At 42.3% G+C, this 27368-nt stretch overlaps 2 protein-coding genes across 3 annotated transcripts in view; both read left to right on the top strand.

Moving 5' to 3' along the window:
* The window catches only part of RIPOR2 (RHO family interacting cell polarization regulator 2), a 55219-nt gene extending 39635 nt beyond the window's left edge, over positions 1 to 15584 (top strand). For both annotated transcript variants that reach the window (XM_060109915.1, XM_060109914.1), the window contains 7 exons: positions 1264 to 1399; positions 2661 to 2822; positions 3768 to 3926; positions 6755 to 6957; positions 8231 to 8314; positions 11702 to 11792; positions 15484 to 15584. In XM_060109915.1, coding sequence (XP_059965898.1) covers positions 1264 to 1399; positions 2661 to 2822; positions 3768 to 3926; positions 6755 to 6957; positions 8231 to 8314; positions 11702 to 11792; positions 15484 to 15584 — 936 coding nt within the window. The remainder of the gene's footprint in view (positions 1 to 1263; positions 1400 to 2660; positions 2823 to 3767; positions 3927 to 6754; positions 6958 to 8230; positions 8315 to 11701; positions 11793 to 15483) is intronic.
* An 8009-nt stretch (positions 15585 to 23593) lies between these two features.
* ARMH2 (armadillo like helical domain containing 2) lies at positions 23594 to 26096 on the top strand. Its single transcript, XM_060109146.1, has 2 exons — positions 23594 to 23855; positions 25669 to 26096. The coding sequence occupies exons 1-2, from the start codon at positions 23594 to 23596 to the stop codon at positions 26094 to 26096; spliced, it is 690 nt and encodes a 229-aa protein (XP_059965129.1).
* The last annotated feature ends 1272 nt before the right edge of the window (positions 26097 to 27368 follow it).

Genomic DNA, 27368 nt, shown 5'->3' with positions numbered 1-27368 from the left:
TAATTCACACCCGCTCCTGAATCACTGAGTTTACTTATTCATTTGGTATATAATTGCAAAGAGATAAAAATGGGCAGTCCATAAGAATCATAATAGCTATAATTATGTTTAAAATAAAGCAGTTAGGGCTTCCCTGGTGGCACAGTTGTTGAGAGTCCGCCTGCCAATGCAGGGGACACGGATTTGTGCCCCAGTCCGGGAAGATCCCACATGCTGTGGAGTGGCTGGGCCCGTGAGCCATGGCCACTGAGCCTGCGCGTCCGGAGCCTGTGCTCAGCCACGGGAGAGGCCACAACAGTGAGAGGCCTGCGTACTGCAATAAATAAATAAATAAATAAATAAGTTATTTTCTACTGTATTTATTTACATGAAAGGCATTAGTACATAATTGCTGCACTTGACTTTTGAATTTGAAAAATTCTCTTTGCCTTTGAGTCCAAGTGCTTTAGACCATACAGGATGGCGGTACAGGTCTGCATCCTGCAGCCATGCCTACCAAGTGAAGGGCACAGGTTTCTGAGAGACACAGAAAGGACTAGAACCTTCAGGCAGCGACTGACTTCTATCCTTTCCCCTCTCAAGCCCTCCCTTATTCTCGTGATCTGCACACAAGTGAAGTCACTTGCTATTTATGTGCCCTTGAGCACGTTGCTTGACCTCTCTGTGCCTCGGTTTCCTCATCAGTAAAATGGAAAATCAAAAGTTCCCACCTCATTGGATTGTTGTGCAAAATAACACAAACTAATACATGGATAAGGCTCAGACCAGTGCCTGGTACATAGTAAGCACTTGTTAACTCTAGTGAGATAGCTTTCATTGTAATTAGGATTATTCTACAGCACGCTCTTAATTTTCAGCTTGAAGACAAGGAAATAAATCAGGCCGTGAAAAATTACTATGCTTATAAAACAAAATCTTTTTTCTCTGTCCATACCGGAGGGCAACCTAAATATGCCCTTCAAGTTTCAGAGAGGATTTTTAGATTGACAGTACATACAAGAAAGGTAACTTTATAATAACCTTGCAACCCTACTACTGAGAAAATTCAGGAATTTACACAGGCCTGAAAAAAGTTGAAAGCCACAAAAACATGTCTGATTTCAGCAGATGTTGTAACCGGCCTGGAATGAGGAACATTTTCAAACCGGAAGAGAAACGGGTATGAGCTTAACATCCCCACTTCATTCAGAAGGACAAGGTTGAGTGGGGAAAGCTCTGTTGACAACAATGTAATTGACACAGTGGTTTTGTTTGTTTTATCAGCAAATTGTTTTCTCAAGCAAAACCCCATTTGTGGCCAGAAACCTCTTAGAGAAGCTTTCTAGGCAAATCCAGGTGATGGAGAAGCTCTCGGCCGTCAGTGATGAGAACATAGGAAACATCAGTTCTGTCATCGAAGGTGAGCACCTGCAGTTACGCTGCCATTCTTGTAAATGGTGACCCCATGAGCCCCCTCCCCTGCCTGCATCTATTCATGGCTTTGTTAGGATGGCAGAGAAGGGCTCTTGGGCTGTAGAGGAAGGTCTCCACACTAATTACTGTGGTCGTAATTAACACCATGCTTCAGCCTTCAGAGTCAAAGCAGCAGACGCCTAGCTTTTTCTAGAGGGGCCTCCGCCTCCAGAAGGCAGACTCTAGTGTATACACAGAACCAGCATCCACCTCCCAGGCAGTTTCACAGACTTGTTCTCCTGGTGTGGTTCCATTTGGGACAGGTGATCAGGATTGTGCTTGCACCACAGAGCTGGCTGAGACAGCTCCCATAGTGGTTGACTGTCAAGGCAAGGTGCTCTCAGACCCTACTGGGAAAGGTAGAAAAGGAGAAGTCAAAGGCCTTCAGGAGCGTCCCTGGTTCAGAGAGCTTTAGGTAGAGAACTTGACCCAGGAAATATGCCTTTGAATCTGTGTGGTCTGGCTACAGGGCTGTTTCCTAAAGGCAAGAATCTGTATCGTTTTTCACATCAGATAGTCTGTGGAAATAGTGGAAAACTAGGATCCTCTGGATTATCTCTGATTAAGCTTAAAACACCCTGTAGGTTCTTTCTATACATTTCTGCCTCCTGCTTCCGGTCCTCCCAGGAGCGGGGGACCTTGGCAGGTCTCTGAGAGATGTGAAAAGGGGCAGGACATTCAGACTCCTGTCCGTTCCTCCCCCAGGCCCCTCTGCATGATCACAGCCACATGAGTGAAATGCTGACCATGGCATATGGCTCTTCAATCATTTCAGTAAGAGAGCCGCCTGGGTAGGGTGAGAAAACTCCTTCAGTCATCCTCTGCTCTGTTGCACCCCCTGCAGAAAAGTCTCCTGAGGTTTGAGTCTCTGATCCTGTATATTTTTTGCTGTTAAGTTATAGGAGATGAGATGACTGGACCTTCTCCCAAGGGTAGACCTGCTGTTTTTTTTATCACCTAAAGCAAACAGCTTTGCTTTTGCTGCATTTTCTTTGCTGCCCAGGCTGGATGAGATCCTCATCTCAACTTCTTTGCCCTCGGGACACCTGCCAACGACAGAGAAATCCTGTAGTTATGATTTAAAAACAGTCTTAAAAAAAAAAAGGAAGGCCCTTGGTGATGCCTTCCCCATCCTCACCCAGGTGCATCTCTTCATCTATTTCACTCAAAACATGTATCATGGGATGGGGGTTGCTCTTCTATTCCAGCCATACCGGAATTTCACAAAAAGCTGTCTTTGCTGTCATTCTGGACCAAGTGCTGCAGCCCGGCTGGGGTCTACCACAGCTCAGCAGACAAAGTGATTAAGCAGCTAGAAGCCAGCTTTGCCAGAACTGTCAACAGAGACTATCCCGGACTTGCAGACCCAGGTACAGGACAGCAGGAGCAAGGGAAACATTTCTGTCGTTGGTTTTGAGAGTGAGCGCTAGAGAGGTTCCCTCAACACTTTCCCCGCAGCTAGCCCTGAGAAAGGGCTTCCCCTCCAGAGAAAACATCATCTACTCAGTAAAATCGAAGAGAAGAAAGACACTGAACATGTTTTCATTCTGAATATCAGCAGTGACTTTGAAAAGGACTATATGTCTGTGTTGCTTTTGAAGTATGTATCCTTTTTTCATTAAAATGTCAGCAGTACAGGAGTGTCAGATGGTATAACCACTTGGGAAAAACTGTTCGGCAGTGTCTATGAAAACTAAATATGTATACTCCTACCCTGCGATCCAGCAAGTCCACTCCTAAATGTGTCAAGAGAAATACATGCTTATGCTCATTTTTTAATAGCAGCTTTATTCACAAGAGCCAGAAATTAGAAACAAGTCTAATGCCCATCAACAAGAACATGGATAAATTGTAATAGAGTCATACAATAGGGTATTACATAGCAGTTTTCAAAAAGAATAAATTACTGCTACAAGCAACAATTTGGATGAATCTCACAGATATTTTTTGAGCAAAAGGAGCTAAATACAAAAAGTACATACTATATAGTTCCATTTATATGAATTCAAGAACAGATAAAGCTAATACATTGATAGAAGTTTGATTATTAGTTGCCCATGGTGGGGATAGATGGGTAAGTATAGACTGGAAAGGGGCACAGGAAAGCCTAATGGAGTCCTAGCAGTGTTCTGTATCTTGATCCAAATGACTAGCTATACAGGTGTATAGATATGCAAAAATCATCTGGCTGTGCACTGATTTTACTTTACAGACTTCACTCTGTCATGTACCACCATAGAAAGATGAATGAGTGAATGAATGAATGATTGATCATGTTTGTTAAAAGCTGCTCCATATCTTCCTCTTCCAAACAGTGTTTCTCACACTGGTGTCCCAAATCCTGGACCGGGCTGAGCCCCTGCTTACCTCCAGCCTCTCCTCCGAAGTCATCACTGTTTTCCAGTATTACAGTTACTTTACGAGCCACGGTGTGAGTGACCTAGAGAGTTATCTGAACCAGCTGGCCAAGCAAGGTGGGACACGTTCTTTGGTCACACTGTGTGGGGCTCAGTTTGGAATGATCCCTGGTCTTTCTAGTCATAGTGTTTAGTGATGGTAATTTTTTTTCCCCAAGTCAACAGCTGGGCTAAGATTCGCCTTTTAAATGACTTCTGGACCTTTCACATTAGTAAGCCCCTTGGCAATGAACCAGGGATTTGCTAAGCACGTCCCAGTCATCCAGCAGGGGTGCACCATTAACAGGAAGCTGGTAAATGATTTAAGACTGCTGTAATTTCTTTCCCTCATTAATGTGTTTGCCACTTGTAGGATCAAGCCCGCAGGCAGTGCTATTTTATGTTGCCCTTTTTGGTGTCGCTTTCACAATACTAAGCAGAAGTGAGGTTCAGAAGAAGGCCAGTGGGGTGACAGATTGGGAAGGGAAAGAAGATGAAAAACCAAATCTAAGGCTTCATATCCAAGGATTGAAGAGAACAGGCACCAACGCAGGGTTGCAGCAACGAAGCTCCTTATTGCCTTCTCATGTGGCCCTTCGAATATAAGAAATAAAATCAGTATCTGCAGTGAGTGAAAACCTCTTTGGGAATGGAGCCAGGCAGTAAGGGGCTGGTTTCTGGTTCCCAAGTTTGTGCTCTATTTCTCCACCCACGCTTGACAATGGGGCAATGGAGGAGTGGGGGGAGGGGAGGGAGGGAGGTGTGTTCTTGGGAGTAGACAGGTTGGCACAGCGCTAGTGGCAAAAACACTTCTGACCCTGACCCAGACCCGGTCTCAGCCCTTCTCTTTCCAGGACATTAAACCCTGCGGCACCACGTTCAGCACGGTGATTGGCATCACAGGGAGAAGAAGAAAATCTTCCTCCACCCAGGGCCACTCCAGCCTGCACACGGGAGTCTGTGCTTAGGTCCCACTCCCCACCCCCGAATAGCCATGCTAGTCCAGAGTGCCAGAGAGGGCAAGCCTGGGCAGGAGATGCCTCTGATGGAAACTGGATAATATAGAAATTTACTCAGAAAATAGATTTTTTTTTTTTTTTAGAAAATCAATTTAGAGTGTGACAAATTTAGAATCAATAAATGAAGAGCATAACAAAGTGAGACCCTGGGGTCCTGAAACCACATCCCCTTCTTCCTGTTACACAGCCCTGAAGAATGACCATGGGAAGAACTCTAAGCCTTTACTTATCTTTTTTCCCCCTTTCTTTATACAAAGAAAAGCCCTTCATTATACAAAAAAAAAAAAATTTTAGAAAACATGGAGAAGGATGAAGGAAGAGATTCAAATCACCTATTCTCCTATTTTTAAAATATAATGTGTTTTTCAGTTGATTGTGCGCTGGTTTTAAATTTCAAAATTGTGATTACTCATTATAGAATATTATATCCTGGTTTTTTAATCTGACATTATATCCCATGTTATTAATTCTTTGAAACATTTTTTAGTTTTATAATATCCCTACATTTATATGCATACTAATATATTTGATTATTGTTGAATGTTTAGGTTGTTTTCTGTTACTTATTTAGCTGTTATACATAATATTATCTGGAGATTTTTTTTTTTTTTAAATTTCTTGGTTGCATTGGGTCTTCGTCGCTTCCTGTGGGCTTTCTCTAGTTGCAGAGAGTGGGAGTTACTCTTCTTTTCGGTGTGCGGGCTTCTCACTGTGGTGGCTTCTCGTTGCAGAGCATGGGCTCTAGGTGCGCAGGCTTCAATAGTTGTGGCAGATAGGCTCAGTAGTTGTGGTTTGTGGGCTCTAGAGAGCAGGCTCAGTAGTTGTGGCGCACGGGCTTAGTTGCTCCACGGCATGTGGGATCTTCCTGGACCAGGGATCGAACCCATGTCCCCTGCATTGGCAGGCCGATTCTTAACCACTGCGCCACCAGGGAAGTCCACTGGAGACTTTTTATTTATAAAACAGTGAAGTTACCAGAACAACCACAACAGGAGAAATGGGAAATTAAAGCAAAAAAATCTTGATCATTCACAAATTTGTTCATGTGTAGAGGATGTGGCTCTATCAATGGAATGTGAATTTTAGGTTATATTTTCCCATCTGCACGGACCAGATACACTCTTATCCTAATGCTTTTGTGGCTAATGGATGCCCATGCTGGATGTCTAGTTAAGGACTAGAGTACGTAGAGCATGGTCAATTTGTCCAAATGGAACTCAAAATCCTATTTTTTATCATATTGTCCCCATATTCCAACCAACTGGATTTTTCCATCAGGGTCCAGTTTCCTGAGTGCAGACAGACAGAAGGCTGAGTCAGGGGTCATTCAGGGTCAGGGTTTTGCCAGGCAAGTATGACTGAAATACAGGGGGCTGGGGACTTCCCTGGCGGTGCAGTGGTTAAGACTTCACCTGCCAATGCAGGGGGTGCGGGTTCGATCCCTGGTTGGGGAGCTGAGATCCCACATGCCTCACACCCAAAAAAACAAAGCATAAAACAGAAGCAATATTGTAACAAATTCAATGAAGACTTTAAAAATAAAAAGACAGTAAAAAAAAGAACACTGTAAAAACTGTTTACTTGTATTTTCTTCACTATTATTTTTACATGTGACTGTTTAATTCATCTCTAAGTTATTATAGTAGCCATTATGAGGTGGAAATCCACTTTCACTTTTTTCTCATCTGATTCTTCATTTGCCTTGATATAGCTTTTGAATAATCTGTCCTTTTCTCACTAATTGGAAACATCGCCTTTCTAATATGCTAATTTTCATATATATCCTTGGGTCTGTTATTATGTATATCCTTGTGTCTTATTTATATTTTTAATGAGCATGTTCCTTTACTGTCAGAAGGTGACCTCTGTTTTCTTTTCACTCTGCAGTTTCCATGGTTCAGACTCTGCAGTCACTGAAAGATGAAAAACTGCTACAGGCCATGAGTGACCTTGCACCCAGCAGCCTCCAGGCCCAGCAGGAAATACTCAGGACTCTGGCTCTGCTCTTAACCGGGGATGACAGTGGAGTTAGTGAGGCTGTGATGCTTTACTTGGCAGCAGCCTCCAGAAACGAGCATTTCAGGGAAAAGGTAGGGCATGAAATGATGGACATCAAGGCAGAAGCTTGTTTAACTTTATGCCATTTACTATTAATAGTTTGTCATCTTTTCCTTTATAAAAATAATTTTCTTTCACTTATTAATATATTCTGTAAAATGATTTAAACTACAAAAATATACTGAAAATAGTTAAGTACCTGTAAGTCCAGCCCCCAGAGAAAACTGTTAATAACTTAGTGTACATTCCTTCAGATTTTTTCTATTTTATCCATGCTAACATGGATAATCATTTTTTTCTTAAACGAGATCACACTATTCTGTTGTGCAACTGGTTTTTTAAATGTAATATATCGTGGTTATTTTCTTTCCATGGCAGAACGTATCGATCTGCTTCATTCTATTTGATGGATAAATGGCATCTCAGTATATGAATAACCCATTATTTTCTTATTCCATATTGATGAGCATTTGCGTAGTTTCCAACTCTGAAAAATATTATGATGAACATACGTATGTATGTTCACGCACATGCATTTCTCATGAGTAGTTTGGGGTTAAGTCATCAAACTATTGGGTCAAACAGCTAGAATATTTTTAATTTGAAAAGCCATCACTCCTGATGCTGGGGAAGAGGCAGTTTACCTCTCTCGGCTTTAATTCAACAGTCATCCAGGTATAATAAACATCTGCAATTCAAGCACATTGGGGCCCAGTACAAGCAAGGGCCTTGGTCCTCTGGGAGCCCTTTACAACTTGAGCAGTCATTCTAAAAATCAATTCACGTCAACCTTCAGATCCGCTCAAGAAAATCAAACTTGGTCCTTCTTGTCCTGGGGAGGTCGATGTTGAACTCTGAGAAGAGTTTGCTTAACTTTTCTAAGGCATTACATAAGCTAGCATGTGGTGAGATGCACTCACAGGAAGATATTCCATTCTAATGCCATTTTGGCCCGAGAGCATGAACTTCATATTGTTCTTTCCTACAAAGTTCTGATCTTTTGGTAGAATTTGCTCAAAACTCTCTTCTATGGGCTGAATACCGTCACCCCCACTGAAAGAGCAAGACACAAGAGGCCATGTATTATGTGATTCCAGTCATAGAATAGAAGGCATGATGAATTGAGTAAAGAGACAGCTCTTTTAATAAACATGAATTTTAATGGATTTTTGTTGTTGTTGTTCTGAAGGTAGTGCAAAATGTCTTGTTTTATCTGTAGCTTATCTCAGGGAGTAAAAATGATATATACATCTAAAACTACAAACAAATCAAAGTGTCTTCACAGCGTCCTTTCTTCTTTTTCAGGCCCTGCTCTATTACTGTGAAGCCCTAACAAAGACTGACCTCTGGCTCCAGAAGGGAGCTTGCCTGGCCCTGAAAAGCCTGAAGGTAAGGCTCAGCCTCAGAGCCCCTGGCAGGTCAGCTTTGAGCTGACTTTGGCTTTGAGACTAAGCCAGGTGCATAGAACAGCTTTCTTTCTGTATTTGGAAGTACCTGCTTTAGCAGCATTTCTCCTCTCCTTTACACTGTATATTAATTCGGGAGTCCTTTTTGTCTTTTTCTTTAACTGAAGTAGAGTTGATTTACAATGTTGTGTCAATCTCTGCTGTACAGCAAAGTGACTCAGTTTTATACACATATATATTCTTTTTAAAATATTCTTTTCCATTATGGTTTATCCCAGGAGATTGGATATAGTTCGCTGGGCTATACAGTAGGACCTTGTTGTTTATCCATTCTAAATATAATAGTTTGCATCTACCAACCCCAAATTTAATACCTAAATGTAACTTAGTTTTATTAAAGCCGATACGTTTCAGAAAACAATTCCATTTTTCAATAGCCCACAGGAATCAGTTTGCCTCAGAATGACTGTTAGAAAATTATCTTCCATCCCAAAAAAGAGATGACATGCTGATTTCCTCAGTTTTTCTTGTGTACAAAAAAATAGCAGGGACAAATAAAATTGGCAAAGAAGTACTGAAATCCAGTGTGCCAATAAACTGCCAAATCCTTCCCGGAGAGCTCTTTTTTTACTAAGCAGCACATCAATCTTAATTGTGTCAGAGGGAGGTGTAAATGAAAAAAGGGCTGAGAATTGCCAGCATTAAAGAGCTCGCCTTTCAGTAGTCAAGATTTAATGTTTGACCGACCTTAATCACAAAATATAAGATTAATCATCCTTGAGAAAAGAATGAAAAGGCCACACCTTAAGATTTGCTGAACTCTTGGGTTGGTGCAAGGACCTGCAGGCCTGATGGAACATGAAGGAAGGGATTAACACCTCAAAAGAAAAAGTTAATGACCTGTGAAGAAAAACAGCTCTAGGAAAATTTGCCTTCCTTGTTACTTGGTCAAAAAATTACCTTGAGGTGGCCAAAAAAAGCCCACAGTGGTTGCTGTGTATTTGGGTGCTCTCCTGATATACAGTGACAGGTCGGTGATCGTAGCTCTGATACAGAGTTAACATAAATTAAGACATGAGGATAAATGATCTGCACCAGTTTTTGTGGATTTACGTGCTGTGAAGCTTACCATAAAAGCTACAGTTTTAGGACTTCCCTGGTGGCCCAGTGGTTAAGAATCGGCCTGCCAATGCAGGGGACACGGGTTCGAGCCCTGGTCCGGGAGGATCCCACGTGCCGCAGAGCAACTAAGCCTGTGCGCCACAACTACTGAGCCCACGTGCCACAACTACTGAGCCCACGCACCTAGAGCCCGTGCTCCTCAACAAGAGAAACCACCACAGTGAGGAGCCCGTGCACCTCAACGAAGAGCAGCCCCCGCTCGCGGCAACTAGAGAAAGCCCGTGCACAGTAACAAAGACCCAACGCAGCCATAAATCTATTAAAAAAAAAAAAAAAAGCTACAGTTTTAAAGTCTAGCTTATCCAGAGTCTGGGAGCACCAATTCCTCTCCTTTACCTTTTTCTCCTAGAGGATAGGATCCTTTGTGCTGACTAAAAGACCTCTTTCTAAACCACCTGCAGCCCCCCAGCTCCTGAAAGGGGCTCCATGCAGCATGATGTGAAAAACAGTGCAGACTCAACCAATCAACTCTTGTTAACTTGTCAGGGAAAAAAAATTTTTTTTAATTAATGATGGCAAACAGCTGACATTTTTCTTTCCTATTATCAAAATGAAAACAAGCTTGAGAGGTCAAGGTCCCCAGATCCAGTGGCCCTCCAATTTTAGGTTCCCCATCTGTCTTACTGGGCTAAAATAACCCAGAGTCTACCCATGCAGCTACCATTTCATAAGCCTACCTTTCTTCCAGAAAAGAAAACTGTAATTTGTTACCCAGTATCGACTCCTCAAAATGACAGGAAGAGAGCATTTTATTTCATAGCAGGCTCTCTTTCGTCTACCTGCCTTCAATACTGGTGTTTGTAGAGACACCTGCTGGGCCCTCTTCTCCCTCTACAAGTCCTCCCTGGGGAAACATCAACTCCTACGTTTTCCATCATCATCTCTATGCTAATAATTCCTCGTATTTCCAGTCCAGGTCTTCCCTTCCCACCTCTGATCAGCTTGCTCTTAGGTATCTCCCCTAGGAAGTCACCTCGAATGCCACCCATCTCACCCCCACCTCTAGTCTCTGGTATCTTAGTGGATTGTACAACCGTCTCTCAGTAGCTCAGGCCAGAAACCTAGGAGCCATCAGTGACCCCACCCTGCCCCTCATCCTCCACATCCAACCAGCCTCCTCATCCTGCGGATCCTATCTCCTCAGTAGCTGGAATTTGTCCACTCTTTATCCCCACTCTATTCACCTGGATTTGAGCTACCTTCCCACTCGTCTCTCTGCCTCCCTGCAGTCCATCCTCTCCACTGCAGTTAGAAAGCTCAGAATAAAAGACAACTCCTTCTTAAAACTCTTACATGGCTTCCCATGATCTTAGAATGATGTCCAAAATCTTTAATGTGGCTTATAAGCCTCCCCTCGATTTGGACCCTGTAACAAGCTATTCCCCTTACCTAGAATGTATTTCCTTCTCCACACCCCCAAACACTACACACACACACACACACACACACATACACACACACATACACCCCTACCATGTGCCCAAACTTGACTAACTCCTCTAAGATATCACTTCCTCCAGGAAGACTTCCCTGATCAGACCAGGCTGCATTTCCCAGTCGTGTTCTGCCCTGACTCAACCTATCATTCATCATAATAATTAGTTCACTTGTTTCACAGTCTGTCTTTCCACCAGATTGTAAACTCTTGAGGGCCAGGACCATGTCATGTTCCTGGCTTGAGTTTCCCAGACACTGTGAACTGCCTGGTTCACAGAGTGCTCAGTAAATGTTTGTGGAATAAACATTAGAAGAATTCCCATCCTTGATCTTTATTCCCCTCCTCTATTTTAGTATATAGACTAAAATTAGGAATTCTTACATTAGAGCTGTTTTGGAGGGAATGAGATACAGTAGAAAGAACTAAGAGAATTGGATTCTATTCTGGAAAAGCAGGCTGGTCACTTCACTTCTCTAGGTCTGGAGTCCCCTGTGAAATAGGAACTTAGCTGATCATCAGAGCTCCCACAAGTACAAATTCTGGGCTCCAACCCAGGAAGTTCTAATACAGTGTGTCTGGAGTGGCACCCAGGAATCTGTACTTTACAAGAGCACCCTAAGTCATCTTGATACTCAACTAGGTTTGGGAAGCCCTGGGTTTTTAAAGTCAGCTACCAGCTACGAAATGCTAAGTCTCATGTAATCCCACACATAAATGTCAGAACACTATTTTAACTATTTTCTCCTGTAGGCTACTGAAAGCATTAAAATGCTGGTGACATTGTGTCAGTCTGATACTGAAGAAATCAGAAATGTGGCCTCAGAAACTCTCCTATCTCTTGGTGAGTTCTTTTTTTTTTTTACACGATTGTTTATTTCTGACACCCTCAAAGGGAATGGTAAGGAAAAGTTTCATGTGCCTTGTTTTAGCAATTTTTCCCCTATAGGCTATCAGCTCACACTTATACACACACACACACACACACACACACACACACATACACATACAGTATGACTGATCAATTTCCATCTCACCCCAGTTCCTCGTTCTAACTATCTGGATGTTGAGGGAGAAGGTTGCTCTCTGGAGCCTTTCTAGCTGATTTCATAGTCTGGGCACTATTTGGAATCAAGAACATAGAAATCGAACTCTCAAGCAGAGGTCAGAGTCAGGAATCCAGGTCGGATTGCCGGGTTGGGCTTGGCACTACCTGGAGGACAGTGATGCGTTCCCCAGGATGCCCTAATCCCCCACGTACCACAGCCTCCCCCAGACTCTCAGGTTAACCTCTGATTGCCCTGCAGGCCTATTGCCCCTGAGCCCCGACACCAAAGAAAAGAAATGAAGTATTTATTTTTTTCTGGAATATCCAAATAACCCTTCTCCTTCACTTCACTCTAAGTATAAATACTATACCCCTCAAAGTCCTCGAATATAATCCGCTCTGTTATACTAGTTGGGAAAAAGCCACTGCCCTAGTGTGACTCTAGTAGCAGCTTAAGAACGTAAGGGAGGGCTTCCCTGGTGGCGCAGTGGTTGAGAGTCTGCCTGCCGATGCCAGGGACACGGGTTCATGCCCCAGTCTGGGAAGATGCCACATGCCGCGGAGCGGCTGGGCCCGTGAGCCATGGCCGCTGAGCCTGCGCGTCCGGAGCCTGTGCTCTGCGGCGGGAGAGGCCACAACAGTGAGAGGCCCGCGTACCGCAAAAAAAAAAAAAAAAAGAATGTAAGGGAGACTCTCATGGCACTTATAGTCACCGTGGCAATCATACTCATTGTCTGGTGCTCTTTCTTAGGGTTTAATAAGGCTTCAGTCTGCTCTTGATATATCATGCAATGCATAGAAATCTTAGGCAACATATGTGTGTTTAAAGGATAAAACAGTTACTCCTCACGGCTTGCTTTAGGCATAGAAATTATTTAATTCCCTAAAAATGTGCCCAGGGTATTATTAGCTTGAACTTCTTTTAGCCTTTAGTGTTCTGAAATAACAATGAAGGAAGGCATAGCCAGCAACGCTGCTCTTCCCACTGTAACCTGAGGAGGCTCATCCCTGTAGATGATCCAGATCCAGTTCAGCTGCACAGACAGCCATATCTCGGGGTTGGTCATCACACCTGCTTCACCTTAACACTTTACAGATGTGGCTCCCCAAAGCCCCCATAGCCCACCACACCACCGGTTCATGATTCTCAACACTAGATGCCCATTGGAATCACCAGGGAACCTTTAAAATACACCCATACCTGGGCTCCACTTCAGATGATTCTGCTCTTGTCGGTCTGAGCTGGGCCTTAGCACTGGGATTATTAAAAGTCTCCCAGGTGGAGAACCTCTGAACTCAATGTTATGAATTTCCTTTGACCCTAAGGCACAAATACTGGTGTATTTTTATCTTACACAGACGACTGAATTAATGTAGTGAAAATAGTATTTTGGATGGGGATTGGTAAAAGATACTCTATGATAAAGGGCTGAGGGTTGTCACAGGGCATTCGAGGGGCTCCAAGCAGCCACTGTTTACCAACCCGTATGGAATTAGTGCAATATTTGAACCCAGAGCTGTCCAGTAGATCTCTCTGTGATGATGGGGCTGCTCTATACACACCGTCCCAGACGGCAGGAAGTATTCACGTGTGGCAACTGAGCAGTTCAACATGGCTATTATGACTGAGGAATTAAAGTTTAATTGTGAGTAGTTACCATTTAGATGTAAACAGCCACCTGAGGCTGGTGGCCTCTCGATTGGACAGAGCAGTTTTCACTGTGGCTCTGGCCGTTCCAGTGCGTCCCGGCTGGAACCACACTGCCTGACACCCCAAGGCTCGAGCTCTTCCTCCTCCAACACCCTGCCTGTTAAAGGACTAGCAGAGGAGCCAACGCAGATCCAAGCCCCTGAAAACTGAATCTTAGTAACAGTGAGATGCCCTGAAATCCTGGCCCGGGTTGTGTCACTGTAAAGAATATTGGGTAACACGTGCCAGGCACTGTTTTGAGGGATCTGCATGGATTAGCTCATTTAATCCTCCTGAGGCTCTAGGAGGGACAGTTAATCCCAATTTACAGAGGGGCACAGTGAGGCATGCTAGGGTTGCATAACTCACCCACGACACCCAGACCCAGTCAAGCACTGCAATGGAATCCTGACCCTCTAGGTCACCTGGATGCTGTAGGTTAATGGAGGAAGAACTGAAGACCTCTAAATTGGAATCTCCCTGTGAGCAAACTAGGAACTAGCCTGGTATTATTGGGTTTTTAAGTAGCATTCATTAGCCTAGGCATCCACAGGGGTGTGTGTGAGCGGGCAGGGAGTATGGTATAAATGTGCTTAATTTAAGGGCACTCTGTCTCTCCTCCCAGTATCATCAGCCGGAAAGGCATTGCTGTTAATGTTTTATATTCAGGGTTTTGCATAAATACTTTGTTTCAAATAAAGGGTTCTACTCCAAAGTAAGAAAAAGTTGGAAACTATTGAATTAGGGAAAAAATAACGTTTGCTTCAGAAAAGTCAAGGCATGCAGAAACAACAAAAGAATCTAAAAATTGATGGCTTTTGCTTATAGAAGAGTTCACTACAAAGTTCTTTTAAATACACGCAAATCTCTACTTTTGTATCTAGTGTATTACTGAAAAAGTTAAATGTACTGAAAAAAAAAAACAACCAAAAACAGACTTTTGGTTTATTGAAAGGCCTTTATATCCAATAAATTATACAAATATAGAGGCAATATATTATAAATCCATGATTACACTCCTTTTCTAAAACCCACTAATATCAATATATTTCCAGCATTTCACTGTTTCTCTTCACAGTGAACTTCTGATTGAGCACAATTAATTATTTGCATCTTTGTCTCATTTGTATTAAATGTATGAAAGCCTGTTTCTTATCACTAGTTACCTGTACTTCATTTTCCCATTTTCTAATCATTTTTTCTTAAATAGGAAAAATGGAGTAAAATATTCAAATAATTTGCAAATACATGTTGGCTGTTCAAGATGGTACTACTGATAGAACCGGCCTAGTTGGTGGCTGGTAGACAGCATCACTACATGTGTACAGGGCAAAGAATAATTTTTTAGCAGAAGTTTGAAAGCCTAAACTTGATTTTATGACAGATCATTTGGATGTACCAATATCTAATGTATAAAAGTGAAAGTTATGTAAAAGTTCAATGCACTGAAATCAAGGACTAGCCATACTGAAATTACTAATGCACTTAAAATATAATCCATATAATTTCTCAGGAATAAATCTATTAGGTGAAGTTATTGACATCAAATGCCCATAGGACGTCTACTGTGTTTCACATTCTTTTAGTCTCTGGCATTAGCTCAAAAGTTCTTGGTTGTTCTAAACATTACCTAGAAAACAACATAATTAAGAATAGCCAAAGATGACTTTTCCTCACCTAAAGTCAACCTTAGCAAAATATAGCGACCCCTACCTAAACAACTGGTATTATTATTCTGAGTGATGAATAAAAAAGTTAAGTTCAAACTGGTATTCATTTTTGATGCTCTATATGCAGGAGAAGATGGGCGGCTGGCATATGAACAGTTGGACAAATTTCCTCGAGACTGTGTTAAAGTTGGAGGTCGTCATGCAAGTGAAGTTGCCACGGCCTTTTAATTACCAGTTAACTCTGCCTAACAGATATCTTAATAAATGGCCCTGTTAATCAAGGTGGTGCTGTGACTTAGCTCGAAGTTGTTGAGGTTGTCTGGAAATTTAACATGTTATGGGAGGAATTCAAAGTCCCCTTTCACAGTACTTATCTGCTTTTCCTTCAGCCAACAGAATAGGGCTATGTATATTTCAGTAGATTACATGGTTGATTGCGTCTGACAATACTTAGTAAAAGAGTCTGTCTTATCTAGTATGTATGGGATTTTAAAACAGCCGTCTTTATACATTTTTGGAAGTTCTTCTATAAGCTTGAAATAGTCACATGATACTTTGATAAATATCATATGCCTTGCAGTTTTTCCTCTGTTGTGTTCTCAGGGTTGAGTGGCCCCCTTAGCTACCTAATTTTACCTTAAGTGCAAAGCAAAAAAAAAAAAGATTTCTTCAAGTAAAAGTTTGCCTGCAGAACCTGGTAAAAGGACATATTGTAAGAGTTTATTTCTTTTTAATTTCATTTTTTCAAGCCTACACTATTTCTCGTTTCTTTTGTCTATCGTGAAAATTCCAAAGGCATGTTTCCATTATGGTAAAAAAGACGGGTAGATCACTAAAAACTACCTTATTAAGGTTATACCCATACTCATTTTAAAACAGATACTCAAAACTTAAGCTTTTTTTTTTAAACAAGAGCCATTTTATAATGATACTTTTACAATAGAGGTATTTTGCTGCTAAGACAAATCAAACCCAGAAGTTTTCAGACAGCTGTGATTAATTCAGAAAGTTATGATGCTCCTTGAAGTAGAACATAGAAGTTGGAGGAATCCTAATGGGGTGGAAGCAGAGGGTCATTAACAGTGGTCTTTTCTTCTATACAAATGACCATAAGGTTAGGAAGAAGAATGCCCTGAATGATGGTTACTGCCCCCAGAGAAATCATTCATCACTGGATAGGATCCTTTGGCCAAATAGTTAAACCAACAGCTCCCATATTGCTTCCATATCAGGATAGCAAGTCGTTTAAATAAAGTACAAGTCCATTCAGTAGCTCTTATTAAATAACTTTTCTTCCTCTTAAGAGTATACAAGGTGGGATATGCCAAGATATCAAAATAATATGTGTGAGTGTAATTTGAACTGTGGAATATCTACTGTTCTCTGAATGTGCTTATATAAAATATCATTTAGATGTCATTTTAAATATTTACATTTTAGCAAGACCTTTAAAAACAACTCTTATTTCATTTTAAAGTGAAAATTGTTTGTCAGGCTTCCTGGCAAATAAGTTCTTTCAACTGTGAAGTTATAATGTATATATGTATTTGTAAATTTATAAATATTATATATATGCATATATCTTTCATTTTAAAGGTACATTGTACAGTCTATAGTTAGTATGTATAGTCTACAGTCTCTGTTAAATGGTTGCAATGATTCTTTTTATAGAAAGTCAAATCACAAATGTTACAGAGTTGTTTGCTTTGTTGTTTGGGTTTTTTTTTATTTTTTGAATATTGCATGAGTACTTCCATATCTTTTGTATTCACTTCTGCATTTTATTTTTGGTTGAAGGGGGTGCTTTTAGTTTTGTGGCATTTGTATTCGTCACTCTTTCAATCATGTAAGTTAAATAAAAATTATTTTTGAATTACTAGTCTCATGTTCAGAGTCTGGTGTATTTTTTTCACATGCCCTTCTTGAGTTGGTATTTATACAACACACTACACCTCATTCTCAACTTGAGTTTATTCTTATCTTGAAATTCCTTTATCCATACATGAGGATGATATTTACTTCTCAGATTTGTTGTAGTGCTAACTGGAGAAAAAAGAGCTGCGTTTCATCATATCCCTTCGTCTGGAACACATTCCTGTGCCACCTCATTTTGTCTAAGTTGCTATTGGTATTTTTATGTCTGTGGTAGTTTAGTTACGCTTCTCGGCCTTAGAGAAGTGGCCTTCTGTAGGAGGCTCCTATGCATCCCAGCAGTGCCCTCCTCTCTTGTCACCCAAGCTGTATGCTCTGGGGCTTCCCCCTAAGAGGGCTGCGTGGGTCCTTCTTTTGTGGCAGGCTGACTGTGTGGGCCGTCTGGTAGGCTTGGTTGGCCCCTAGTCTGGTGGGTTGCCAGACCCTGCCTTGTACAGATGCTGCTGGCTGCTGTTTAGTGGGGCCTGGTCACGAGGTAGCTGGTGGTGGAATCCTTGGGGGCCCTGAGGCCAGTTCTGGCTCACTGGTGGGTGGAGTCAGGGTCCCGAAGAGTCTGGGGCTGTTGCCCACCCACTGGCAGGTGAAGCCAGATCCTGGGGTTAGTGCTGGACTACTGGCAGGCAGAGCCAGGTCCTGGAGCCTGGCTGCAGGGCCCAGGGATCCCAGAACTCCTTTCAGATCGTTGGGGAGTTGGGGATGGCGGTTCCTGATACAGGTGGGTGTGGGGTCCAGGGTGTCCAGGAGGCTGCGTTGGCCTGTTAGTGGGCAGGATCAGGGTCCAGCTGGTCCCAGGGTAGCGTCTGGCCTATGGGATGGTGGTTTCCTCGCTTCTGGTGTCTGCGGTGGGTGAAGCTGCTCTGGAGACTTAAGGCAGGCTTCCTGGAGGGAGGGGCCAGTGGTCGGCCACTGGTGGGTGGAGCTGGGTCTTGGCCCTCAGGTGGGCAGGGCCGTGTCTAGAGGTGTGTCCAGAGGCAGCTGTGGGCCCTTAAGTCTTCAGGCAGCCTGTCTGCTCATGGGCGGGGCTGTATCCCCGTCCCCACCCCCCCCTCCGCCAGGTCTTAATGATCCAAGATGTCGGCCGCCAGGAGTGTTCGTGCTGCTGACTGTTTTCTGGCGTCTGCGGCTGTGTCCCCAGGGTGAGCTGCAGCTGCCCCACCCCACCTCTCCAGGAGACTCTCCAAGACCAGCAGGTAGGTGTGGCCCAGGCTCCTACCAATTAACTGCTTTTGCCCTGGTCCCAGTGCGCATGAGATTTTGTGGGCGCCCTTTAAGAGTGACGCCTCTATTTCCCCTGTCCTGTGGGGCTCCTGCAACAAAGCCCCGCTGGCTCTGGGGCCTCGTCTTCCCAGTGCTGGAACCCCGGGCTGGGGAGCCTGACATGAGGCTCAAAGCTCTCACTCCTGTGGGAGAATCTCTACAATGTATTTATTCTCCAGCTTGTGGGTCAGCCGTCTGTAGGGGGAGGGGGTATGGAATTTGATTATATCACAGTCCTCCCCTCCTACCCATTTAGCTGTGGTTCCTTCTTTAGGTCTTTGGTTGTAGATCTTTTCTGGTAGGTTCCAGCCTTTTGCACTGATGGTTGTTCTGCAGGCAGTTGTGATTTTGGTGTGGTTGTGAGAGGAGGTGAGCTCAGGGTCTCTCTGCTCCCACGTTTTGGCCTCAGTGCATGTGTTTATCACCCAAAGGCCTTAACTTTGTCTTCCCAACGCCAGCCTGCATAAACAGTTTCTTTAGGAGAGGTACCTAGTTGAAGAAATCTCGATAGACCCGTGCACGCCTTGCTAATGCCAAGGTACTGCTTCCATCACGGTGGCTTTCCTTGCTGTAGTTACTGCAGGTGGCCATAACAGAGCCTGCGCTGTTTCCAAACTAAGCTTTTCTGTTCTACTTTGTGATGATGCCTTGCAATGCCACGGTGACTGCAACTCTGCAAACCCCATGTCCCAGAGCTGCGTTTCAGAGTTGTGGTATCTATGAGCAGAGACTGTAAGCCCCCTGAGGCTAAATGAGTCTTGGTTTATTTGTATATGTTCCCAACCCAGACCCCCGCCAGCAGCATCACAGAGAAGCCCCTGACATTCAGCTCTGAGAGTATTTACCAAGTGATTCATTAAATACGTGATTGCTTAGTTACTGAGTGAGCAGTAAAAACAATTTCCCCTATATGGTTTGTTGCTGTACTGCTTAACTGAATTACCTTACTTACTTTATAAAATTATAAAGTAAAATTGTAAACCAAAGTCAGCAGAAAACACCAGCACTTCTCACTATATCAGGAAAACAAATTAGTCAAATAGAAAAATAAATATTTTTATCCCTGAAATTTTCCTGGGGACATTAGCTCTTATAAAACAAATATGATGGATTTTGAGAAAGTTCTAAGTACACTTTTTGCAGGGAACAACAGTTGTTTGCTAAAAACTAGTTCTCTAACTTCTCATTTATTCAACAAGTATTTGTTGCATACTTAACTATAAGTGAGGTATGCATATGCCAGGGACTATTCTTGGCGATGGAGCTATAGCAGTGAAGGAAAAAAAAAAAAAATGAGAGGACATAAAAATCCCTACCCTTGCGGGGCTCCTATCCTGGAAAGAGGAGACAATAAGACAGAGAAAAGGAAGGAATTCCCTGGTAGTCCAGTGGTTAGGACTCCGCACTTCCACTGCCGGGGACCTGGGCACTAAGATCCCACAAGCTGTGCAGCACGGCCAAAAAAAAAAAGACAGAGAAAAGTAATGTAATTGCCCAGTGTTGGCGTGGGAGATGTGATAGGGCAAAGATCACAAGTTTCAAAGAGAGCATGCAGGGAAGGCCGAATAGAAAACTACATTTGAGGATGGCCTGAGGAACTGATGGGGTGAGTCAGTCGTGTGGATATGTGGATATCCCTGGGAAGAACATTCTGGGCAGAAGCAACAATAACCACAAAGACCTTAGAAAGGGACCATGCTTGATGTTTTAGATTTTCTAGTAGCCACTAGAAAAGAAGTAACAAGAACAGGGAAAGCTAATTCTAATAATATGTTTTATTTAACCTAATATATCCAAAATCTTTCAACTTGTAATCAATATAAAAATTATTAATAAGATATTTTACATTCTTTTTCTCATACTAAGTCTTTGAAATACAGTATATATTTTACACTTACAGCACATCTCAATTCATACTAGTCACATTTCAGGTGCTCCATAGCCACATGTAGCTAGTGGGTACCATATTGGATAATGCAGGTCTATGTTTCCCCAATTGTCCCAGTAATATCCTTTATAGCATACATATACATACACATGCATGCACACACATAGATACAGGATCCAGCCATGGGTTACATGTTTAATTTAGTTGTCATGCCTCTTCAGGTTCTTTTCTTTATTAAATTTTTTAATTGATTTACAATGTTGTGTTAGTTTCTGAATCACAGCAAAGTGATTCATATATTTATACATATATATATTCTTTCAAAAATTCTTTTCCATTATGGTTTATTACAAGATATTGAGTATAGTTCCCTGTGCTATATAGTAGAACCTTGTTGATCTGTCTGATTTATAATAGTTTTTATCTGCTAATCCCAAACTCCTAATTTATCCCTCCCCCCACTTTCCCTTTTGATAACCATAAGTTTGTTTTCCATGTCTGTGAGCCTGCTTGTTTTGTAAATAAGTTCATTTGTATCATATTTTAGATTCCACATATAAGTGCTATCATATGATATTTTTCTTCCTGTCTGGCTTACTTTACTTAGTATGATAATCTCTTTGTCCATCCATGTTGCTGCAAATAGCATTATTTCATTCTTTTTTATGGCTGAGTAGTATTCCATTGTATATATGCACCACATCTTCTTTATCCATTCATCTGTAGATGGACATTTAGGTTGCCTTCATGTCTTGGCTATTATAAATAGTGCTGCTATAAATATTGGGGTGCATGTATCTTTTCAAATTAGAGTTTTCTCCAGATATATGCCCAGGAGTGGGGTTGCTGGGTCATATGGTAACTCTCCTCTTCAGGTTCTTTTACTCTAGAACAGTAATGGGCCCCCCCTTTTTTTAAACTTCCACACCTTACTATATTTGAAGTGTACAAGCAAGTACATTTTGTAGAATGTCCCAACTTTGGACAGGGTGTCCAGATATCTACTTTGAAAGTAGAGCCAAAAGGATTTGTTGATAAATTGGAAATGAGATGTGAAACAGATAAAAGCCAAGGATGAATCCAAAAATTTCAATCTGAACAACTGGAAGGAAGGAATGCCATCTTCCAAGATAGGGAAACTGAGAAGCAGGAGATTTAAAGAAGATCAGGGGGGTTCCCTGGTGGTGCAGTGGTTGGGAATCCGCCTGCCAGTGCAGGGGACATGGGTTCAGACCTGGTCCAGGAGGATCCTGCATGCCGCAGAGCAGCTGGGTCCGTGCGCCACAGCTGCTGAACCTGCGCTCTAGCGCCCACGGGCCACAACTGCTGAGCCTACATGCCATAGCTGCTGAGGCCCGTATGCCTAGAGCCTGTGCTCCGCAATAAAGGCAAGACACCGCAGTGAGAAACCCGTGCACCTCAATGAAGAGTAGCCCCCGCTCGCCGCACAGCAACGAAGACCCAACGCAGCCAAAAATAAATAAATTAATTAAATAAATTAAAAATTTAAATTAAATTAAAAAATAATAAAGAAGACCAGGAATTTTGCTTCCAGCATGTTAAGTTGGGGAAGCCTCTTAGACATCCAAATGGAGATACCACATTGGTGATCGAAAGTAATTGTGTTTGGAGTTCAGGTGAGAAATCCAGTTAAAAATATAAAATTGGGAGTCTTCAGCATGTGAATGGTATTTAAAGCCATGAAACTGGTTTGTTTCCTCCAGGAAGTATAGATAGAAAACAAGAGATACAAGAACTGAGCCTTGGGGCACTCCAATATTTAGAGGTCATAAAGAAGAGGGGGAAGCAGCAAAGGAAACGAGTGACCAGTAGGGAATTAAAAGACTATGACAGCTTAGAAGCCAAGTGAAAAACGCGTTTCAAGGAGAAACGAGTGACAAATGCTGAGGACTGAGAATTGGATTCAGCAGAATGAAGGTCATCGGTGACCCTGACGAGCAATTTCAGTAGAGTCATGGTGGGGTTAAAATCCAACTTGGAGTACATCCAAGAGAGGATAAAAGAACATTTCAGGGACTTCCCTGGTGGCCCAGTGGTTGAGAATCCACCTTCCAATGCAGGGGACGCGGGTTCGGTCCCTGGTCGGGGAACTAGGATCCCACATGCCATGGGGCTACTAAGCCCGTGCGCTGCAGCTACTGAGCCTGCACTCTCTGGAGCCTGCACGCCACAATTAGAGAGCCCTCACGCTGCAACTAGAGAGGAGCCCACGTGTCGCAGCGAAGAGCCCACACTAGCAATGAAAGATCCTGCATGCCACAACTGAGACCCGATGCAGCCAAAAATAAATAAATATTTTTTAAAAAAAGAATGTTTCAAATGGCAAGTATGGCAGCTCTTTGAAGAGTTTTGTTTAAAGGGGAGCAGAATATTGCACATTGTGTGAATGTGCAATAACCAGGAGGAGGGGCTATATGAAGTCAAAAGAGTTGTTTTATTTTTTTAATGAGAAAAAGTACAGCATGTTTGTTGATGCAAAGAACCCAGTTGAGATTGAAAAATTAATAAGGCAAGAGACGAATAGTGAGCAGTCTCCCTGAATGGGGTGAGAAGGATTGGCTGAAATCTGCATACATGGAGGGGCCATCCGTATTACAGGAGGAAAGCCAGAGGATATGGGCACAGACGCAGATGGGTGGGTAGATGTGATGGGGAGAGCTATGGAAGTTCTCTTTTGATTGCTTCTATTTTCTCAGCAAAATAAGATCAATATAGGAAATCTATGATGTAGAGAAAAACTCTATGTAACGAATAAGCAAAATAGGCATAATACTATTAAAGATCAATAGAAAGTTCAGTACAGGTTGGAACAGTCGAAGCAGAATGGGCAAGTTCCCAGTAGGCGTCACCTAAGCAAAGGCACAAAGACAGGACCGAGCTGAGTGTGTGTTAGGGGAAAAGCCAGTTTAGTTTAAGCTGAGATTCTGTGCACCAGAGAAGTGAAAGTAAGCTTGGTTCAGCTCAAACTGTAGAAGGCCTTCAGTGCTAGGCTGAAGAAAGAATCTAGGCATACATGGCTTCCCCCGGATTTGTGTATTCCATTCTATGGTGTTGCTAAGCAATGCATTCCAGAGTTCTTGACTGTTCACTTCTGTTACTGCCAGTGGTGTGACTTAAGCACCCTTGGCCTTTTTACACAATGGCAAAGACCCAGGCTAACTATGCGCAATTTTGGATTCAGGTTTGTCGATATTTTGTGGGGCTGTATCACCGCCTCAGGAAATGCTGGAATGTCGTTAAGGGCTTTTTCACTAAAAAGGAGGAAGAACACATCCCTCCAGCTGAGAGTATTTTTCACAAAGAAAAAATTGCGGTGCTTGGCCATATGTTGAAGGATAAATCTCTAGCCCTTGAACAGAGAGCTCAAGCTGCCTATAGAATTGGACTGTTGGCCTTTACAGGTACTGATTTAACCAGCTGTGCTGACAGAGGTGTTCCACAGTCTTTTTGCCTGTTCTAACACTGTCAGTGAGTGATTCTCATAGCACTCGTCTTAACATTCCAATAACATTTCCTTTGCCTAAATTATTAGTTTTTTGTCTTTGCACCGCCAAAGATATTACTAATTACTTTCTCCTCAAGGATCTCATGTTTTCAAAAGAATGTGTCCATCAAATAAATTACTAATTAGGTACTTTCCTGTTAATTTAAAAAGTATATATATATATATATATATATATATATATATATATATATATATACACACACACACATACACTGAAATTGCCTATCAAACTTTTCAGTATCATGAAAAAATAATTTCAACCCTTTTACAGGATAAAACTACTCAGTATTTTATTTTTTATTTTGTAAAAATGCATTACACAGACAATAGTTCAGAAAAATCATGAAGAACTTAAAGTTTTTAAAATACCTACTAGGAAAGCCAATAGGTGCATTAGTGAAAAGCAACTATTAATGTATACTTGGCTAGAGAATTAAGTGGTAAACCATTTAAAGACACACTGCTCTGATTGTCAAGTCCAAACTTGCTTCACTTTTTTTTCTAAAAAATTTCATGTAAAAAAATTTTATGGACAATCCTCAACAACACATTGCCTTATTAGAAGCTCTTGTTGGTAGCTGTTCGTGTCCTTGGTAGATCGATTATTTTCTAAATGGGAAAATGAATTACTTCAGTGTAGTTTAATAGACTACTTTCACAGAATGGTGTCCATGAGAGAAAACATTTACTGTTTTCAAGGACCAAGGGGTCCTAGGTACCAGAATGATTGAGAACCACTAGCATAGGACCAGAGGGAAGACAGAAACTCAGGAGAACACCCAGGTGAGGGGGGTGTAAATGGCACCCACCACTTGAGGCAGGCTCAGTTCCCTGTAGAGCTGTGGTCACCATTTGGGGTAAGAGTTAGCTAATTGTAAAGGGATCGGAATCCTTTAACTTGATGTTACTTAGCCTTGGTTGTACTGGTGGGAAACAATGGAAAGGGCTTATGCCCAGGCTTTGGCTAAAGCTTTACACTGCATAGAATATCCCTGGGACCAGGGGACTGTGGTAGTGCAAATAAGAGGACTCCAAACCAGGTCAAAATTCCAGTGGCTAGAATCCAGCCAACTGTACCAGCTTCTCCTCACCATCTAAATTGTCTTCATCAGTGCCTTCTTAGCTAGGACCTGCTCGGAGTTTGAGATTTGAACTAGGATGATCTGGGGTTCAGGTATAGGATGGAAGTAGAGTCAAGCACCAGGTTGGTCCCAGAACTGCAAAAGATTTGGGCTGAGAAATGTGTAAGGAGAACAGGACAGTGACGGACAACTCATGAAAAACCTCTCTCTTACCATTTAGACCCTGGCTTTGCAGCTCGGCCTTTTGGTTTTTCCTTTGTTTGCTCTAATGCTCTGGTACTTTTTCAGGTACTGAAGACAGAGACTCAGGAATGAGACCATGAGGGAGATTTGCTAGGTGAACACAGCCAGGCTTTATTCATCTTACAACACTGACTCATAGGCGCCTGATTGAAGGAAACAGGGAGGAGCTTTGGGCAGGCAGGGACCTCCCAGTGCTCTTCATATAACTCCACGCTGATCAACACACACTTTCTTATCTTCACAGCAGCACACGGGGTGGGGGAGAAAGAGGAAAACCCAAAATATCCAAAGTATCACATCCATAGCGACGAGAATATGAACTCAAATGTCACTAGCTACTAGATACACCAAATGCTTCTGGAAATGCAAATGCTTGTTTTACAGGAGGACCAACTGCTGGAAATTTTGCAGCTGAGTACATGAAAGAAGTAGCTCACTTGTTGCAAAATTACGAGATGGAACCAAAAATAAAGATCCAGCTGCTCCAGAGTGTTGCATCTTGGTGTTACTTAAACCCTGTCAACCAGAGAAGAGCCAGACGTTCGCAGTTTATTCCTATTCTCATTGATCTTTTTGATAACAGACTTGAGCCTACCATGAAAAGTGACATAAACAGCAACCTCCTGGTTAAATTTTGGATTTGCTATGTTCTCTTTGTCATGACATGCAATAACCTGTCTTGTATGCAGGAGCTTAGAGACTACAGTTCTCTAAAATATCACTTGCAAATGTTGGCCAGTGAGAATTGGTCTGGATGGCCCGAGAATTTTGCAGAGGTGCTGTATTTCCTCATTGGTTTTCACAGGAATTAATTTCTCTAAATCCAGTTACCTGATGCAGCTGTCTGCACCATTGTATCACCCTGGAAAACTGAAATAAATAACAATATCTGATCACATTATTCTTCAGCGTTTTCTTTTAGATAGTTGAAAAATTCTATATACATTTTCATAGTTACTGCAATAACCAAACTTATGAAAAGCGCCACTGTTTAAAATAACCTCATAAAAATTAAGTTCATAAAATGAGAATTCACGAAGATGCATTCCCTATATAACTGTTAGGAGCAATGGTGTGTTTGGGGGGCTATTAGATGACATTAAGCTAAGGCACCCAGAAATGCCAAATCCAAAGCCAACTCACAGCCACACCCTACAGTGGACACTGTCGTCCCACCCGTATGTATCCTTTCAGCCCTATTTCAGTGCCGGCCTTCCGGTTGCCACGTCTTTGACTGAGGTTGCATTCTGGCTACCAGACCATGATCTTTCTGCACATCAGGCTGACCAGTTTGGGGGAATTTACACTGAATAGGAGCAGTGCTTACCTCCACTGGCACAACCCTGGATAGAGATGGAGTACCATGTGTTCAGACACCTAAAGACAGCCTAAAGTTAGGCTCCTGGATTTTTACTCTCCCTATTTTGCCTGTTAAGAGAATATGTAAAAGAAAGCTTGCACCTGACTTCTGTACTGCCCAGCCTCATCAAAAGCTTTGTTACCAAAAATGTTTACGGAGAAGCGCTTACAGGATGTGTACCTGTTTGTGTCTCTAACTACATTAACATTTACCTCTAGCTTAAGTCGGAGCCATCATAGATTGAACTGTGTACTTTTCCTATTTCACAGACTTGCCTTGACTAAGCTTACTTTAGCGTTACGCTTCTACCTTTCACTGAGGGGCCTGTAAAAAAAAGTAGTGTAGGTCCGTGATCCGTGCTTGTATTTATTACAGGAATGTTGTTGGGGATGGTAATCACATCACGTGGATTCATGAGGCTCTCGGGGGGCAATTTTCTCAAAACTCAAACCAGGAAAAGCTGTGTTCTGCTGAGCAACTGTTATCTTTTCATCCTTGGTGGATTTTGTGAATTGTGTTAACGCAGAGTTTCTGAAACTAGAATTCAGTTTACAGTGGGAGAATAAGGGTCGGAAATCATAAGTCCCCTTTAGAAACTGGGTCACGGTCACAGATTACTTTTTTCAAGTGCTTTTTAAATTGAATTTTAGTTTTTCCTCAGAGTAATTCATGAACGTAGTTTGAAGAGTCAAATAATGCCAGGCCTCTGATGAGAAACAGAGGT

Source organism: Mesoplodon densirostris, chromosome 10, assembly GCF_025265405.1.
Source record: "Mesoplodon densirostris isolate mMesDen1 chromosome 10, mMesDen1 primary haplotype, whole genome shotgun sequence".
Classification (NCBI taxonomy): domain Eukaryota; kingdom Metazoa; phylum Chordata; class Mammalia; order Artiodactyla; family Ziphiidae; genus Mesoplodon; species Mesoplodon densirostris.
Note: the sequence above shows the minus strand (reverse complement) of the source record. Positions and strands in the feature narration are given on the sequence as shown.